Raw genomic sequence first — 18,263 nt, 5'->3', positions numbered from 1 at the left:
TACCTGCTAGTGCAATATTTGGCTTTCCTTTTGTTCTCTATCAGTTTGAGAAAAAAAGTTGTGGTTGTTTCTCTCTACTTTCTCTTCACTTCATTAATATTTAACTTCTCCCAAATCCACAATCTATGGCAAGACAAAACTAGCAGTTCCCATAGGTTAAATATTATTCATAGAGTTCTAAAATGCAACCTACTTTGTCCTATTTTTAACCATTTTCAGATTCCATGAAATATCCTTTTCAGATATGTGATGACATTTTGACTCAATATGATGACATTTTAGAACAACAATTTATGTTGCATCTTGATATGCTGATAAATCATGATTCCTCAAGTTTATTATTTAATGAGAAACAAGTTTGTTGTGTTGGACAACTAACAACAGTGGTAACTCCAGTCACAAATTCTAGGCTAGACTATGTTCCATCATGCTGGAATCTATCATTTCCAAATCAAATGTTTATTGTCATAACAAGCTACTATATACAGGCACTGACATGTAGGGTGACCAGATGGCCCAATTTTATAGGGACAGTCCTGATATTTGGGGCTTTTTCTGATATAGGCTCCTGTTACTCCCCACCCCCGTCCCGATTTTTCACACTCGCTATCTGGGCAGCCAACTGATGTGTGAAAAGAAATCTGAGAGTTGTCTTTCAGAGACAGATAGAACACACAAAACACTTTCCTGGAAAAGGGTCTTGCATTATTGCTTGGAATTTTGTATCATGTGTCACTTTTGTAGTATTGTCCAATTCTTATTTGGTGGTAGGTCACTAAATAGCATAATGCTTCATATGCTCTCTTTCCTCCCCGAGTTGCTTTAGATACTTCTTGCTTTTTAGACTGCGAGGTGCTTGAGTGGCATTCAGTGGCCACATTGATGGTATTGGTCCTGCTGAAGCATTTAACAGGGAGGACCACATGAAAATTGCTGTCTTTCTCCCTGAATTAAATATAGATTGATTTCTTCCTTATTAGATAGACAATCATTTATAGTATCCAGGGCTCAGCACCACCATGTTGTGCAATACACTTGACAAAATTACAATACTCAGTGACGGACATTGGAGGGGGTTATATCATTCAGTCATTAAATTTTTTGAAAAATTACCATGGACTTCAAAATTTTTATCACGGACACGTTGCTAACCCCGATACTATCTGACAGTTTGAGGACATATCTTTCTCACGCTCCTTGGTATTTTGGACAGTGACAAATATCTTGATTTCTGCCATATCTTTCTCTTCTGCCATAAAGGTTGTGCAGCTCTTCCACATATGTATTGTGCAATATATAAATAGACTCTATTCAGTGTAGCATTGCATATCCCGGTTCGGTATTAGCTACACGACTACGAAGCACTGAAAGGTGGGACTTGCTGTTTTGTTTAAGTGGACTGATTCAGGTGGTTTAATCGCAAATTAAACATTGCATGCTGGGAATTGTAGTAAGAGAGAGTCAGAGACAACCCTCATGGAAATATTACATCATCCTGACGTGCCTAATTTGCAATGGTTGCAGTGACTGGCTGGGACGCTCCTCTGTTTCTTACTCTGGTAGAGGCTGCTGATGAGAAAACGCCCCGTGCGTTGTGTTTGTAGTAACAGATACGTTTCTTAATCGCCCCGAGTCCTTGCTCAGCAATTCTAATTCCAACATGTCGGAACAGCCGGAGCTCAGCGGCCTCAGCGACGAAGCAGCCTACCACGTCTGCTCCAACCCGGATCCCAGTACCAGGGTAAGCGGGGGACTGGGGGAGGAAGCTGCTGATGAAAGAGGCAATCTGGGGAGATAGGGGATTAGGAAGAACGTGGTAACGAGGAAGGTGAAGTGATAGGGGGAGTGGGGAACGTGCAGTGAGCGAGACAGGGAGTCTGGCCTCTGAGACGCTCAAGGGAGCAGCGGGAGAGTGCAGATTCCTGTGGCGCCCTTACCTAATGGGGCAAGGGGAGGATCTCCTTATGCAGCCCCAATGGTGGTTTCCCCTCTCACCTGGATTTCTCTGTAGTTGAGTAACTAAGTCTGCATACAGTTGGACGGCGTCTCCCGCACACTGTTAGAGGGACTCTTCGATCCTTGATACCCACTGCGTTTAACAAGGCTGGTGTAAACTTTTCTCGGGGGCTGGATCGGAGCCATTTGACAGAAAAATCTATCCGATTTTACTTTTTTTTTTTTTTTACTTTTTTTTCTTTCTCTTTTTAGACGTGGGTCCCTGTCACTTTTCTTATCTCAAGGACAGTGCGGAAAGGATCGGCTTCCCATTTTAAAGCTTATAATTGCAGCCAGTAATAATGATAAATCAGTTCTGATAGCAAAGCAACAGGATCAGATGTAGAAAGGCTCAAATATTCTTAGTGTGCTGCATTTGAATCACGGGGGGGGCGGGGGGACCTTGAGTAAAAGTTAGGACAAACTCCTTTTTAGATCTTTGTTGCAGTTTAGCACAGTACTTCACAGGATCTTTTATTCTGAAAAAGGATTGGCTGGAGAAAACTCCATAGACTAGTTTTACATGATTGCCTTGTTTTGGAGGGGACTATGCAATAATATTTGAACCATTCTTGATATGGAATTTTATCTTGTAAATTATTTGTTAGGGCTAGACTCCCAAGGACTGTTTCCATTTTACATCAAAAAGTGAATTCTTATGGCCACAAAATAACTGAAATTTCCTTGTGGCCTGATGACAACACATTTAAAATAAAGCATTGGCAAATTAGAAGAAATTGAGAGGAAAAAAAAAGAAGCAATCTACTCAGTAGCATTAAGAGGCAAGAACGGAGTCCGAGGGAGACAGAAAAATGCTGGATCTGGGTATTGCTATGTTATCCAGACATTAAAGCTCATGCTTCAGAGCTTTGAGTGGTCATCTGCAGAGATCAGGAAGGATTTTTGATCCCCTTTGCCACCTTTCCCTGAAGCATCAGAGATTGGTCCCAGTTGGAGAGACAACGGGATAGAATGTACCAGGCCACTGAAGTGGTACAGAGAATCACAAGATTTGGGGTCAGGAGGAAATTTTCTCCCAGGTCAGATTGGCAGGTACTTGGTTTGGGGTTCCACCCCCTCCCCCTTCCTCTGTAGAATGGGTCATGGTTCATCTGGTGGGATCATCTGAGCATATCTCACCTAATAAATTCTGTGCTATTGCAAGGGCTTTAGGCACTGGTGGTACCTTAGCCTCTCTTGTTCTATGTCTGGGGCATGCAACAGTTAAATCTCTTGTGGACTGAAATGCTTTGGTCTAACTGAAGTCTTAGGGCGGGGGTAGGCAAATTTTTTGGCCCGAGGGCCACACCTGGGTGGGAAAATGGCATGCAGGACCATGAATGTAGGGCTGGGGCAGGAGTTTGGGGTGTGGGAGGTGGTGCAGTGTACAGGAAGAGGCTCAGGGCAAGGGATTTGGGTGGAGGAGTTGTGCAGGGTGTACGAGGGGGCTCAGGTCAGGGGGTAGGAGTGTCAGGGGGCTCAGGGCAGGGGGTTGGGGTGCGGCAGGGGGTTCACGGCAGGGGGCTGTGGTGCAGGAGGCGTTTGGGGTGTGGGCTCCAGGGTGGCAGTAGCGTGCACCGGGGCCAGGGTAGGCTCCCTGCCTGTCTGCCCGCCCTGGCTACGTGCTGCTCCTGGAAGCAGCTGGCACCATGTCCCTGCGGCCCCTGGGGAAAGCGGGGTTGGGGGAGGGTAGAGGGTTCCGCGCACTGCCCTCACCTGTGGGTACCTGCCCGTAAGCTCCCATTGGCTGCGGTTCCCCTTTCCCAGCCAATGGGGGGGCGGTGCCTATAGGCGAGGGCAGGGGGCGGTGCCTATAGGCGAGGGCAGTGCACGGAGCCCTCTGCCCCTTTCCTCTCTCCCCCCTTCCCCCCTGCTCCTGGAGGGATGTGGTGCCTTCCGGTGGTGCCACAGGGGTGGCAATCCTGCGGGCCAGATCCAGAGCCCTGATGGCTGGATCCGGCCTGCAGGCCATAGTTTGCCCATCCCTGTTTTAGAGCATAATATAGGATTATCGGGGTGAAATTTAATGGCCTGTGATATAAAGGTGGTCATACTAGATGATCTGATGGTCCCTTCTGTCCTTATGTTCTGTTTAAAGAGGTATACATCTAGAGGTGTAGTTTGAGCCCCCCAAGAGTGGTTCAAATGGAGTAACTATGTGTAAAGGGATGGAAACAAAGATAAAGTATGTTAGCTTTTTTTGGTTTTTAATTTAAGTAACAAAATACCAAAGCATTTATCATTGGTGAGGGAAAACAATTACTTCGCAGGTTTCAGAGTAACAGCCATTTTAGTCGGTATACGCCAGAAGAAAAGGGAGTACTTGTGGCACCTTAGAGACTAACCAATTTATTTGAGCATAAGCTTTCGTGAGCTACAGCTCACTTCATCGGATGCATACTGTGGAAAGTGTAGAAGATCTTTTTATACACACAAAGCATGAAAAAATACCTCCCCCCACCTCACTCTCCTGCACCAGCACCACTCCAGCAGGAGAGTGGGGTGGGGGGAGGTATTTTTTCATGCTTTGTGTGTATAAAAAGATCTTCTACACTTTCCACAGTATGCATCCGATGAAGTGAGCTGTAGCTCACGAAAGCTTATGCTCAAATAAATTGGTTAGTCTCTAAGGTGCCACAAGTACTCCCTTTTCTTTTTGCAATTACTTTGCACAGTACTGTAAATTTGCAAAGCACTTTACAGACTAATATCTTTTATCAATAATTATGTAGGCCCTGTAGGTGTTTGCAGGGTCAGGGCAATAGACTTATAGACATACCATGTATGTATTTATGTTTATAACTTTTTGGTCCTACTGATCTTAACAATATCCTTCTAAATTATTGATTCACAATAAAAGCCCAACTTCATGTATTTGTATTGGCATCTTAATGTGCTTTCCTGAGTAGCATAACTACTATAATTTTTCTCTAGGATTTTCTGTTGCAGCAGACAATGTTACGAATAAAAGATCCTAAGAAGTCACTGGATTTTTATACAAGAGTTCTTGGAATGACGTGAGTAAAAATTGCATGAGATAAGATTTGTCTTAAATATATTTTAATGATCCATTCATCTGAAAAGCAAACCTTGGCATTTAAGTCTGATGATTCAGCCTGGTTCATGTTAATCAGCTAGTGCCCAATTTGGTGACTCACTTGACTTAATCTTCGTGATTGAGGATTTCTATAGTACTCTTACATTTTAAATTCAAAAAGGTGAAATCAAAATAGTTTTAAATCAAATGTTATACTGGGAAAATTATCAGCTTTTTGTTGCTAGTTTTGCTAATTGCCAAAGTTGTTTGCTTATATATAGGCTTGGAAGGATTAGATTTTTGTTGGTAAATGTCAATTTCACTGTATGCTCACAAACTGAGGAAAAAATATTTCCGTCTATGTTAATCGAAATTTAGATGAGCAAAGTAAGAAAAATTCTGCTTGGAAACTTTTATTAGAGTTTGATTTAAGGATTTGTTTTTGTTTGTATATTTTATTTTATTGTATATTAACAGGTGATGTTAACTATTTGTTTTAATGGTTAAAACAAATAGTTAAAACAGATTTAACTTTTTTGAATCTCAGCATCAACTATCATTAATTATTATATGACTCTGTCATTTTGTGATTCTGCCCCATTAGTTCCCACAACTCTGAACATTTAAATCTATAAATATGGGGTAGGCCCGGAACTTTAAAACAAACCTTCATATTATCCACCAAAATTATTTTTAAAAAATAAAAATTGAATTCTGCTAAGTCTGCTTATATAAAAGCTTACAGGCTTTCTCCTCTCTGATGCTGCAGTTAAATAATCATACAGAAATTGTGATATTGCAGTAATTTTCTTAGTAATAAAATTCTGTCCTAAGCACGATACTCTGACTTAATTGAAGGATAAACAAGAAGCTGAAGTCTTAGGACTATTAAAAGATTTCTAGGGCTGCTCTGTCTGCCCTAGCTTTCTAGTGTTCTCGGCTCTTAGGTGTTTGCCCCAGAAGGTGGTAGGCATCCCAGCCCACTCATGTGGGGAATGTTGCTGGGAGGCTAGTGCCCTGCAGTGGCATTCTGTTTGTGCTTAAAATTCATTTCAAACATCAAGCACAGCAGAAGGGCCCTGAAACAAAGTTCTGGCAGATCTGAAACATTCTGACCTATGAAAAAGCACCATCTAAAGTTAATAAGGAAAATATTTTCCAAATATTTTCATGAGTGAAAGGTTCAAGAAGCAGTGGGTTTAATCAGAAATGAGAAGTGAATGAATATCTCTGACTGAGCTATTTCATATAAACTGTATTTGTTACTTAGTGAGAAGTGATTGAAACAGAGTATATATTGGTCTGAGTGACCTATGTCTCCTTGGAGGAGATTTAGTGTTGGCTGAAAAAGATTGAATCACAGACGTGAACAGGCATACTGAGTCAGGTATTTCCTATACTGCTTTTTTTGTATTGTATGAAAAGTGAGACATTAAAACATCTTTATTGCTGGAAGGCAAATAAAATTGATTATGGATTCTCTGAGTACAAACCTTGATTTATTTTCTTGAAGCTAATGGATTTTCACAGGAAATGCCATACCAGATTAGACTAGTAGTCTATACCTAGTACAGTATTCTGTGTCTGACAATAGCTAATACCAAATACCTCAGAGGACTGTGCATGAATATCTGTAACTGCCAATAAAGAAACAAAGCTTCCTTTATGGGCAGGCTTTCCTAACCCAAGGCATCTAGCAGCTGGCTTGTTCCATGAAATATGAAGGTTCTGTATCCTGTTGTTTTTCTATCTTTCTATCCTGTCTAATGTAAGTGTGAACGTTCTCATCCATCTAAATGTATGTTATTGTTGGGTGTGGGGTTTTTTTTTCTTTTTTTTTTAATTCTGCTATGCACTGGCCTCAGTGATATCTTGTGGCAATGAGTTCAACAGATTAATTGTATTGAGTTTTAAAAAATAAATACTCTTACTAGTTTATTGCCTGTTAAGTCTTCGGTGAAAAAAATAAATAAGGAAGATGGACATAAGCACCCTTATGGAAACTCTCATGCACAAGGCATTGAATACCAGTCTCAGACTTGAGATTTTTATTCTAGTGTACCTACAGTTACTAGTTTTCAGAGGTTCATAAGTTGGTTTTTTTAAATTGATTATTTTCCAAACATGTTCATGAATATAGCTCTCAAGAATATTTCCATGACATACATTTGAAAACTGAACCACCTTTGTGGGGCTGTGGGAGGGCAGGGAAGAGAATAGTCATAATTCTCTAAAGGGAGAAAGTGGGTTGGTTTGTTTGTTTGTTGTGGTATTTTTTTTTTAGTTGACTTGCAGTCTAGTTGCAACTTTAAAAATGCCATCAATTATGACTCTCTTGTTTTTAAAATTGTTGCCTTTTAGATTGCTCCAAAAATGTGACTTTCCCACTATGAAATTTTCACTTTATTTTTTCGCTTATGAAGATAAAAATGATATCCCAAAAGATACAAAAGAGAGAACAGCTTGGACTTTCTCTAGAAAGGCTACACTTGAACTAACACAGTAAGTGTTAACTCCAGCTTTTTACAGTTCACTTCTGCTTATATTTAATGGATATTAGTTACAACTGTGTGCTTTGCACTAGGTTATATTATTGTATTTTGTTTTATCTGATCATGGTTGTGTACAATTAACGTAATGTGGAAAAATACTTCCTCTTTTATATCATCATAAAAGTATGGCTTGGATGCTGGAAATGACAAGTAGATGGATGCTGGATACCTGAACAAGTAGAACTGTGCTTTTCCTCAATATTCACTAGCCCCAACATAGCATAAAGGAGGGGGAAACTGCTTCCTGAGGAAAACGTTAATTAAGGGAGAGCAGTGAAAAGGAAGATGAAGGGGTCCAGTGTACTAGAAAAGGAATTTTAGAGAACAGCTATGAGGCAGTTGTGGTGTACTGGACTGAGGATACAGTTGGGAGTCCAATCTGGATTCTATCCCCAGCACTGCTATTAACTCACTGTGTGACCTTAGAAAAGTCTATTTAAGTTTTCACTGTATAGAGTACTTTGAGACTGATGGATTAAAAGTGGTATAGAAGAGGGACGTAAAATTATTTTGTCTTTGTTTTTTGAGTGCATGTGGCTCTTTTAATGTCACTTTATCATGTAATACTACAGCGATGGGAGAAATTTGCTTGAAGTCTCAATTGTTACACAGAGTGACTATTTTGTCAGTGTGCCACCATGTGTTTTGACATGGAAATAAAATGTATCCTAAATGTTTTGACAGCTGGTAATGATAGGTGCTATGATAACTTATGTAGAGACATAGAGAACCTCCCAAATAGACCAGTACACAAACTTAATAAAACAAATTTGTGCTCCCCCGTTGTGCTATTTCAGGTCCCTCTTCCCTCCACACCCAGTGAATAGCTGAGAGCTGACCCCTGCAACACCCCCTCTTCCTAATCTATATGAGGTTAGAGCCCCATCCCAACCCTTCCAGAGTTGAGCCTGAATCCTTGAGAGGAGCAGAATCCAGACACAGCTAGAGCCACAGCAGTAGTGGGGAAGCAAGCTTGGCTCAGTCTGCCTGCCTCCTAGTGTAGGGAATACACCTTCAAAGTCCCAGAACTGTTACTGCCAACCTATGACATCATTAACAATTTGCAAACATGTGCTAGGGAAGGGATTTTATTCTGGGAGAGTGGATTGTAATGACTCTGGAAAAGTGACTGAGGGTAGCCTATGGTTGAATGGTGGAGAGAGGGCAGGGCAAAGGGATTTAATATATTTAAGTGTTCTTGGCAGGAGTGTTGCCTAATAACAATGAAAGATGGGAAATTCAGTAATAGGAAGCAGTCAGGAATTCAGTTTCAATGAGCCAGAAGAAATAGAATGAAAATTAGTGAAAGGTTAACACTTATAAAACATCCTACAGCTTATATTTGTATTAAGCCACAAGATTTGCAAATGAGAGCTGAATAATTGTATGACCTCTTATATTATTGTTTCTCCATTTCCATCTGTTGAATTGCCTATTATGACTGTTTAGCTCTTTGGTACAGGATCTGTTTCTTAATGTGTGTTTGGTCAGACTTTAATATAATGGGGCCCCAACTCTGATTGGAGTCTTCAGGCACAACCATAATTAAATTAATATAATACTATTTGATATGAGTGTAGTGGTCCAGAGACATCTACACAGAACACGTCACAGGACACCACCAGTACCAGGTTGAGTAACCATGAATGGCAGCCAGGGAAATAACCCCTTCCTTCCCTGATGAATCAAGGGATGTACCCCACCCATGTACTTATTCTCTACACCAGTACTGATTTGGACTCTTAATACATTCCATGGGTGGCGTACCCCAGCCCATTTATCCACTGACGCTTTTAAAAACTCCCACACCCCAATCTGGATTTATGTGATATGTTTGTACCTCATGAACCTTGTAACCGATACTTGCAATGCCCCATAACCCAAGCCCGACCCCAGATGTACAGTACCTTCCCCCTTAACTTGTGTAAATTTGATTTTAAACATTAACTTTAATAAAATTTTTAGTTCCTATGTGTGAGTCCATATATTGCACAAACTCCAAAAAAATTATCTTAGGGTATGTCTTCACTAGCAATGCTGAAGTGCTGCTGTGGCAGCGCTTTAACATGGCTGTGTAGTCGGGGCATCAGCACTGGGAGAGAGCTCTGGTTTTTGTTTTCTGTTTTTTTGTTTTTGTTTTTTGTTTTAAACTAAACGAAAAAAATAACACCCCACCTCCATGAGGGGAATAGCGCTGGGAGCACAGCTCCCAAGGCTGGTGCACTGTCTATACTGCCACTTTACAGCACTGAAACTTGCAGTGCTGAGGAGGTGTTTTTTCACACCCCTGTACGAGAAAGTTGCGGCGGTGTAAAGTGGCTTGTAGATGAGGCAAAAGAGAACATTTTAAATTATCACAATGAGAACATGGAAATATAAGTTATCCTTCTGCAAACAATGTTCAAATTCCAAACACGGGGAAATTGCATTCAGAGTTCCATCTATAGATGCATTTTGAATTAATCCATTTCTGTAGTATCTAAATGCTGTAACTTTGGGAGAATGTTCTGATAGGCATTATTCTATGAATGAGGACAGCTGTCCCTGAACTGTAGGGATCTAGACTATCATGTATTCTTGGCTGTGGGTAATGCCATATATTTCTAAATATTCTTTGATTCTTCTCAGAATTTTTTTTTAAACAGCATGCTGCTCTTCCTTTTATATTAATTATGTTTTTCCCTTTCTCTCATAGTAATTGGGGCACTGAAAATGATGAGAATCAGTCTTACCACAATGGCAATTCAGATCCTCGGGGATTTGGTATGTTTTAGAGAAAGTTACGCACTGCAGTCATTTTTCTTCTTTTCAGAGTCTGATTGTCTCTAAGTCGTTAGACCACTGAATTGAGAAAATGTTCATATGTAAAATAGAGCCATAAGTTAAGTGTACAGGTTATTGGAAGAGTTCTACTACTTTGTTATGTGGATGAAGTGACTTAGCATTGTGGATTAGTTTAAGTAAAAAGTACTCATTTTGGAAACTTGAAGAGATTTTGAAATCTGGACTTTTACCTCTGTTTTTCCGATATACAGACCCTTGAAAATTAGGAATAAGAACTTGTGGGTAAATATATTGTCTTAAGAATAATAAGCCACAGTTGTAGTTTGTACATACACTTGCTTTAAGAGTCAATTTTATCATTGTTTCTGATAGACATTTTAACATTAAGATTTTAGTAAAAGATAGTAAAAATAATATTTTATCTCTGGTTGCTCCCAGTGTTGAGACTTAGCTAAAGAACATGAACTTGGATCTTGGTTGGAACTTTGTGTGTAATTAGAAGAACATTCAATTTTTTAAAATATAAGATTGAGTTTCGCTCAGATATATGGGTGAGAGCAAAATTTGGCCCTGACGTGCAGAGGAATTCTGTGACTGGATATTCTGAATGTCTGAAAGGTCACTGGTACGATTTATCAAATACATTTTTTAGACTAGACTATTTAATTTGATATTTGGAGTTTCTGAACTGATCCCTGAACCTGGGAACAAGTGATTAGTGTACTTGCCTTTATAAACACAATATTAGTGTTTAAATTCTTACCCTATTTTGTAAATACAGAAAACTTCCTGATACTTGGACTTACTGTTTTTTATGAACACTTTTGCCTTTACCTTTCAATTTCATTTTTCTTCAACTCTGATTCTATTGTGTATATCACTGTGTCACTAGAGTATTCTTCAAAACGTTTTAACTTTTGAGACCCTATGAAACAGCTAGGTTACTGGGAGAAGATAAAAATGCCAAAAATGATAGTACCCTTAATAGATTTTTTTTTCCAGAAACTAAAACAGGGCTTTCCTTGAGTAAATTATTTTAACACATTTAGATGCATTTTAGATGAGCTAACTTGGAAGCTCTTTGCATAGGGTAAAGTGCTTGTCATATTTTGGTACTGTAACAACAATCCATTTGTTGTAATTTTTGCTCATTTATGCACTGTGTATTCTGCCTCTGCTTACTCTGTTGCACAGGTCACATTGGAATTGCAGTCCCTGATGTAGCTGCAGCTTGTAAGAGGTTTGAAGAGCTGGGAGTGAAATTTGTGAAGAGACCAGATGATGGTAAGTCTTCACCAAGTCATCTTATCAATATGATTTGATTCTTGATGATTTTTTTCCCTAGTAAACTGTGACTTCATCTTTCTTTCATGTATTATTAGGGGAGGAGGCTAGGTGATATAGGTTTTTAATAGCTGCTGTGACTTCTTGAATTCATTCATCATCCTCAGGTTTTGCTAGAGCCAATCAAAGTTTCTCTCTTTTATACACTAGGAAAAACTTATATTTGGCCTTCCCCAGAGTAACTTCTGGAAATCTGGTCAGCTATCTATGGCTAAAGTTTGTGCACTTTTGTTGCTACTTCAATTGACCATGTTGTGTTATCTCTTCTATTCCATATAGAATTTCATATGGCAGCAATCATATGATTGGGGAACATTTGTCCTATGTGCCAAATTCACATGTAACATCTGTGTTGTTTCATTTTAACATCCCAAAAGCCTAACGAAATAATCTATCCATCAAAATTGGGAAGGTTCCGCAACTTGTCATACATAGCAACCCTAACAGTCCCCTCTTAATTGTCTTTTCTTCCAAAGGATACAAATGTGCTATCTCTGTCCTCTTTTTAAATAAAAAAACTTTACTCGTTGTATCATTCTGGTTACTTTCTGCTGTATCAATTCTAGATAATTAGGGCCCTACCAAATTCATGGTCCATTTTGATCAATTTCACGGTCATAGGATTTTTATAATAGTCAATTTCATGGTTTTAGGTGTTTACATCTGAAATTTCATGGTGGTGTAACCGTGAGGGTTCCAACCCAAAAGGGGGTCATAAAGTTGTTGTAGGGGGGTTGCAAGATTTCCACAGTCACTTCTGTGTTGCCTTCCGAGCTGGGCTCGGAAGACAGCAGCCCTGGTGCTTCCTGCAGCCAGGGGAGGTACCTGGAGTTGGGTCTGATCTTCCTCCAACAGCAGCCTTGCAGGGGAAGTGGATTGTAATGACTCTGGAAGAGAGTCTCTGCAGAGGCAGGGCGGCTCACACTGCCTGCGTCCCCCCTCCCTGGCTCCCAGAGCTGCCTGGCTGCGCCTCCACAGAAAGGAGGGCAAGGGAGAGCCGCAGGCAGCAGCTCAGCCCTGGCCCCTGGGCAGAGATGGAGGGAGAGAGAGAGAGAGAAAGAAAGCAGCAGCAGTCTGTCTGTCTGTCTGTCTGTCTCTCTTTCTCACACACACATATATAATATCTGGGGGGTTGTGGGGACAGACAAATGGAGTCTGGGTGGGGGAAGGAGCAGCAATGGGCACCCCGGGGCTGGCACTGAGTACAGAGGGGACTTCCTGGATGGGCGAAAGCAACACCCTCTGCCTCCCCGCCGGCAGAGCAGACCTGGGCTGCAGCTGGCTCCCTCCATCACTCCTCCCCCACCCCACAGAGACCCACACAACCCTGAGACCCCCCCTTTGTACCTCCAGAGACAGCTCTTCTGCCCCCTGCTCCCGAGCTCCCTACAATCTCCCCTTTTGCCCCCCCCCCCCCCACCGCAAGCCCATTGGCTGGGAGGCTCCCAGCCTATTGGCCATAGTGGCCAATGGGAGCTGTGCCTGAGTTGCAGAGGCAGACCTGCCTGGCCGCACCTCCGAGGGGAAGCCGCAGGTGAGCAAGCCCCGGTTGGTTGTCGTCATCACAGGCACAACAATTCTCTGTTTGAGAATTTAACTTCACTGAGGCAAGTAATTCAATCTGCTCTTCCTTTCCAGACAGTTTGTGGCTTTTCCTGTAAGAAAACTTACAGTTTCGTTGCAAAGAAGTCCATTTACAGTTTTTTCACTTGAAGTATATTTTCTTGTTTATAAACTCATTTATTTTGTTAACTCAGTTTCATCGGCAATTTTAAAAGACACTTGAATTGTAGTCACTGTTTTTTTTTTTTGTTTTTTTTCCCTCCATTGGTCTAAAAACACATGGAAGATGTGCAGATTTTTATTTCTGTGGGCCAAACCACCCTATGTGGAAATGTAAGGGAATGTCTACACAGCCGACGTTAATGCTCTCCCAGCGCTGTAATAAAACCACCTCCACAAGGGGAATAGCTACCAGTGCTGGGAGCACAGCTCCCAACACTGTAGCAGTGTCTACACTGCCACTTTTCAGCACTTTACAGTTATTTCACACCCCTGAGCGAAGAAAGTTTCTGCGCTATAAGTGGCAGTGTAGACAAGGCTTAAATGTCTGAGCTAGAAAAGCTCTGCAAGAGTAAGGATCCCCTCAGGAAATTGTCCTCAAGTTATTTGTTCTTCTGGGCATTCCATTCTGTTGTTCCCTCCTATAGTGATATTTATCAGTGTTTCCACCCACAGGGGAGATCCAGAAGACCTGGATCAACCCAGCAGTGACTCTGTCTCTACCCTTGTTCTGTCCGCTCCCTCTATCAGCCCCTTTGGCCTCCCTAGGATTCCCCCTACCATTAATCTCTCTGGGTCTTCTTTCTCTGGAGCTTGTCATAAAGTTAAGCCTGTCACTCCAGGTTCTTATCTCTGTAATGTATTTATATATTTATTAAGTGTTAATTAATGCACTATGGGAGTCCCCCTATTCCCCCTTCAGCCCTCTGTATAAATTGATCCCCTTCTTCCCATAGGGTTTTCTGCAGCCCTAGGGCAGCAATAACCCCTGTGCCTTTGCAATAAGGTGAGGGTAGGAGACCATGGGTTCCCTATTTATGTGATTTGCAAGAAGTAGTATTATTACTCAGGGTACCACATGTGTTTAAATGATGTAAGTGCCTTGTAAAATCCTAAAGCAAGCTCATTTTCATTTCTCATGTAGTAATCTCATACTGTATACACACATTTTTTCATTAATTATGAGTTGAATTTATTATTTATTAGCTAGCTAGGTTACTGTATTTTTTCAGTGTGGAAAATTATGTGTGCTATTTTATGGGTTGAATGATTGAATGACATAATTCTCCCCACCCCCAATGTCTGTCACTAAATCCGGTAATTTTGTCAAGTGTTCGTCGTGCAACGTGGTGGTGCCTACCTCTGCTTATTGGTGTAACCAAAACTGCAGACAGAACCAAATTGGATTACCTGTATTCCTCTTTCTGTTATGGTTTTTCTTTTCTTTTTACTGCTGTTAAATCCTCTGAAAACTTGTTTTTATCCATTACTAACCTAAGCAGTCTTCTAGTTATTGTGGTATAGAATAGGACTATTGAGGGGTATTTTTTTCCCTTTGAATTGTATAATCTTTTATATTTCATGCAGTGGAGAGAGTGTTAAAATATTCCTCTGGGGTCTATATTGAGAGAGAATCTCATTGCATAATCGGCTTTAAAAAAAAATCTGGCAGGGAACCAAGAAAAATCTGTATTATCAAACCTATTCCTGTATGAAGGGACCTCACAGCTCCAAGACAGAACTCACTTTCCCTGTCTTCTATTAGTTGCTCCTGTCAGTAACTGCCTTTCATGAAAACTTTGTCATGATAGCATCTTTCCAACAGGGGAAGAAAATGGCTCTCCTTTTGGAGCACTGATTCCTACCTGAATTGGAGTGTAACATCACAGAGCACGCTATTGTCTCTGTGATACCCCCACTTTCTGTTCACCATAGGAAGAAATAGACCCTCTCTACCTGTGCTAGAGATCTTCTGAAATCACACATAGTGATGTAACTGAAGCCCTATGGTTCTTTCGCTGGAACTAGCATTGGTATGTGTGACCCTAGTGCAGAGGCTGGGAATCAACTTTTTAAATACCCTGATAGATAGTATAAGAGCAAGAGTTTGAAAGGAGACCTCATATAACCTTTTTTCTAGTTCGTCAATTTCTCTGTCAAAGCAAATGGCAATTAAACGTCTTTGCTGATAAACTTAAATTTAAAAAAAATCATGAAGTACATAACATGCTGGCAGTATTTACCTGAAGCGTCCCGCCTTGTTAGCAGGTGTTGGTGCTGCTAGGAAAGGTTTAAGTGGGTGCTGTTCACTTTGAGATAGGTGACTCAATACCATCACCTGGACAGAAAGAAAGTGGGGAAGGGAGAATCTAGATGTGAGTTGAATAGTCCTCAGGGAGGAACCCTAGGATCAGCCATGCCTGGGAAAAAAGCGTGAGCTGAATTTTGGCTTTAACAAACAAAAGCACAAAAATACAACAGCCACCAGGAAGAGCTAGTGTTTGGACTTTACATTCATTGTTTGTATAGGAGGTTGGAAAAGGCCTCTGATGACATAGCAGTGAAGCAAAAAGCAATTTTAGAATGGCAATTTTATAACATTGGTTCCAACTTTTGCAGTTAAGCTGAACTACAACATGACAGGGTTATAGTGTCACTTCAGTTATGTCAAGTATGATATGATAATGAGCAAACTTGCACAAATACTATCTGTCCCATAGTTTTAAAGCACAAGTTAATCATATAAACTGCTTCCCTGACTGTCTTTAAAAGTCTGAACTGGATCCTCGCGGTTGGTGATGAAATATGATCTAGAACACATTATTTTAACTGCCTGCTCTGTCTGCCACGCAAAGACACGAGGCAATCTTGAAACCATAAATCTGTGTCATTCTTGTCAGTATAAAATATGCATCTTAATCTTTAAAGACTATTAAGATTGTTCTTAACTATATCTAAAAATATGTATCTTTTTATTGCAGGTAAAATGAAAGGACTTGCATTTATTCAGGATCCTGATGGCTACTGGATTGAAATTTTGAATCCTAACCACATGGTGACCCTCATCTAGTTTTAAAGTAACATACTATACAATGGGTACAAGCCTTCTCCAGGAGGCTGAAAACATATAACATACTCTACTATTCATGAGACATATACTTGACTGACAGAAATTAACATCACCCACAAATAGTTCTTTACCAATCCTGTTAAAACCTCATCTTGCTTGAATTCCCCCTTGTATTCTTCTTTTGTTTTCTTTTTTGTGATGCCACTGCTTCCTGTTTCTAATTAGAATATAATACCATCTGTGTTCTGAAAATGCACTCATGCACATTCACCATTTATGCAAAAATTAGTATATTCTCCCCTTTGGGGCTGATTGAGTTAGTGAAATTTTGGCTGCACAATATAGCTATGTTTGAACCAGCCTGAGAACTGGTATATTGGGGGTGGGATATGTGAGTAGGAAGATTGCTGTATCTTACGTCGTGTAGGTCTACCACCTGTGACAGGTTTTTTGTTTGTTAAACTTGGAGAGGGGATAAAACACTTTAAACTAGTCTTTTGGGCCACATCTTGCTTACACTGAAGTCTGTGGCAAAATTCCTTTGGACTTCAATGGAAGCAGGATTGGGACCTTTGTGTGTACATTTAGTTATGTCAGTAAGCAGTAGACTTTCAGGTGCAACTTGTAGGTACTCAAGCTGCTTGAGACTAGAAACTTAATGGCAGTGCCACATTGAGGCCAACGGAGAGAGTTCAGTCTGTGTTGCATTTGAGCAGCTCTGACTGTTGACTGCAAGTAGGCAGAGGAAGTTTGCAGACTTATCACGTGATCTCAAGAGTGGGCATCTTAAGAGCACAGAATCTGAACATCTATTCTAAAAATCAAGGGCTATGCAGCAATTAGCTTACAACTAAAGAGTAGCTGAAAATGCCATGATTCCCTGTTCAGTGGCTGAGAGCTGGCAGATATACTTATCTGTGATTGTGTGTGATGCCTGGGGTGCTGCTAAATATAGTGTATTTAAAACATCTTTTATATCAAGCTACAATTTGATATAGGAGTTTAACTAAAATCCTAGTAGTTTGTGAAACCATGACTCTCTGCTGTTATGACAACTTTTTATCTGCCTTTTAAAAAATAGTGGTTGCAGTTACACTGAAGTTGTAAATAACAGGAAAACGCTTTAAGTTTATAAATCTTACATGGAGCCAGTTTCATGTTAAAGTGTTTCAGTAGCACTGAAATACTCACTTTACCGTCCCATTCCCCTGCCTGCCCAAAACCCATAACAAAACCATCTTGGTATTTAGTGCGTTCTATAAGCACTTTATAATTCCTGTTGGGACTGAACAGCCCTGAGTGATGTGACTGTTAAATTGGATAGCCCTGTGGCCTCAGATAAAAATATTTATTTCCAAATAAAGTGTCTGCAAAACTTTCAAAATCCCTCTCTACAATTCTCTGCTACTATGGTAACTATGGGCTGTATAAGAGATAAGCAGAGATGTGTGGTGACTTTCTACTGTGGGAGACAGTAAGAAGAGCCAAAAATGAAATGGTGACTTTAAGAAATATAACATTGTATATTACTTTTACTTTTCTGGGTCTAGAAGTTTTAATAGAAAATTATTGTCCAGGGACTGGTGGGGAACAGAGGAAAGAAGCTACACTTCATCTTGTTAGAACATGAACAAGCCCTGTTGGTGCAAAAATAAATAATTAAAATAAAAAAAGTACAGCATGTCCTTGAGACAGCAGATCTGGAAGAACTTATTCTATTATAAATTGCTATGTGACTCCTAACATAGATGTGCCCAGTTTTTAATAGCCTGGAATAATTTTTACCCATTCCAAGATGGTAGGTAATAAATTTAATGCAGCAAAATATCCTTTATTAAAGCCACTGTACCTATGCCTACCTTTTCAATCTCAACAATATTCACAAAAATAAATGCAGGTTAACTTTTAGATCCTTATA

At 40.3% G+C, this 18,263-nt stretch overlaps 1 protein-coding gene across 1 annotated transcript; it reads left to right on the top strand.

Moving 5' to 3' along the window:
• The first annotated feature begins 1,458 nt into the window (after positions 1-1,458).
• Positions 1,459-18,035, top strand: GLO1 (glyoxalase I). The gene is made up of 6 exons (XM_084624648.1): positions 1,459-1,741; positions 4,930-5,012; positions 7,394-7,534; positions 10,280-10,347; positions 11,563-11,652; positions 16,257-18,035. Exons 1-6 carry the CDS (start codon positions 1,661-1,663, stop codon positions 16,343-16,345), a joined length of 552 nt encoding a protein of 183 aa, XP_084480774.1. The 5' UTR covers positions 1,459-1,660; the 3' UTR covers positions 16,346-18,035.
• Positions 18,036-18,263: the final 228 nt, after the last annotated feature.

This window comes from Lepidochelys olivacea, assembly GCF_965140295.1.
Source record: "Lepidochelys olivacea isolate rLepOli2 genome assembly, chromosome: 3".
In the NCBI taxonomy this organism is placed as follows: domain Eukaryota; kingdom Metazoa; phylum Chordata; order Testudines; family Cheloniidae; genus Lepidochelys; species Lepidochelys olivacea.
This window is presented reverse-complemented; position numbering and strand designations above follow the sequence as displayed.

What these genes read in the sequence shown, in the direction of transcription:
- GLO1 (XM_084624648.1), top strand. Translation starts at nt 1,661, where the DNA reads ATGTCGGAACAGCCGGAGCTCAGCGGCCTCAGCGACGAAGCAGCCTAC. An exon ending in ACAAGAGTTCTTGGAATGAC is followed by an intron (nt 5,013 to 7,393) that starts GTGAGTAAAAAT and finishes GTTGCCTTTTAG; the next exon opens with ATTGCTCCAAAAATGTGACT. An exon ending in TGTGAAGAGACCAGATGATG is followed by an intron (nt 11,653 to 16,256) that starts GTAAGTCTTCAC and finishes TTTTTATTGCAG; the next exon opens with GTAAAATGAAAGGACTTGCA.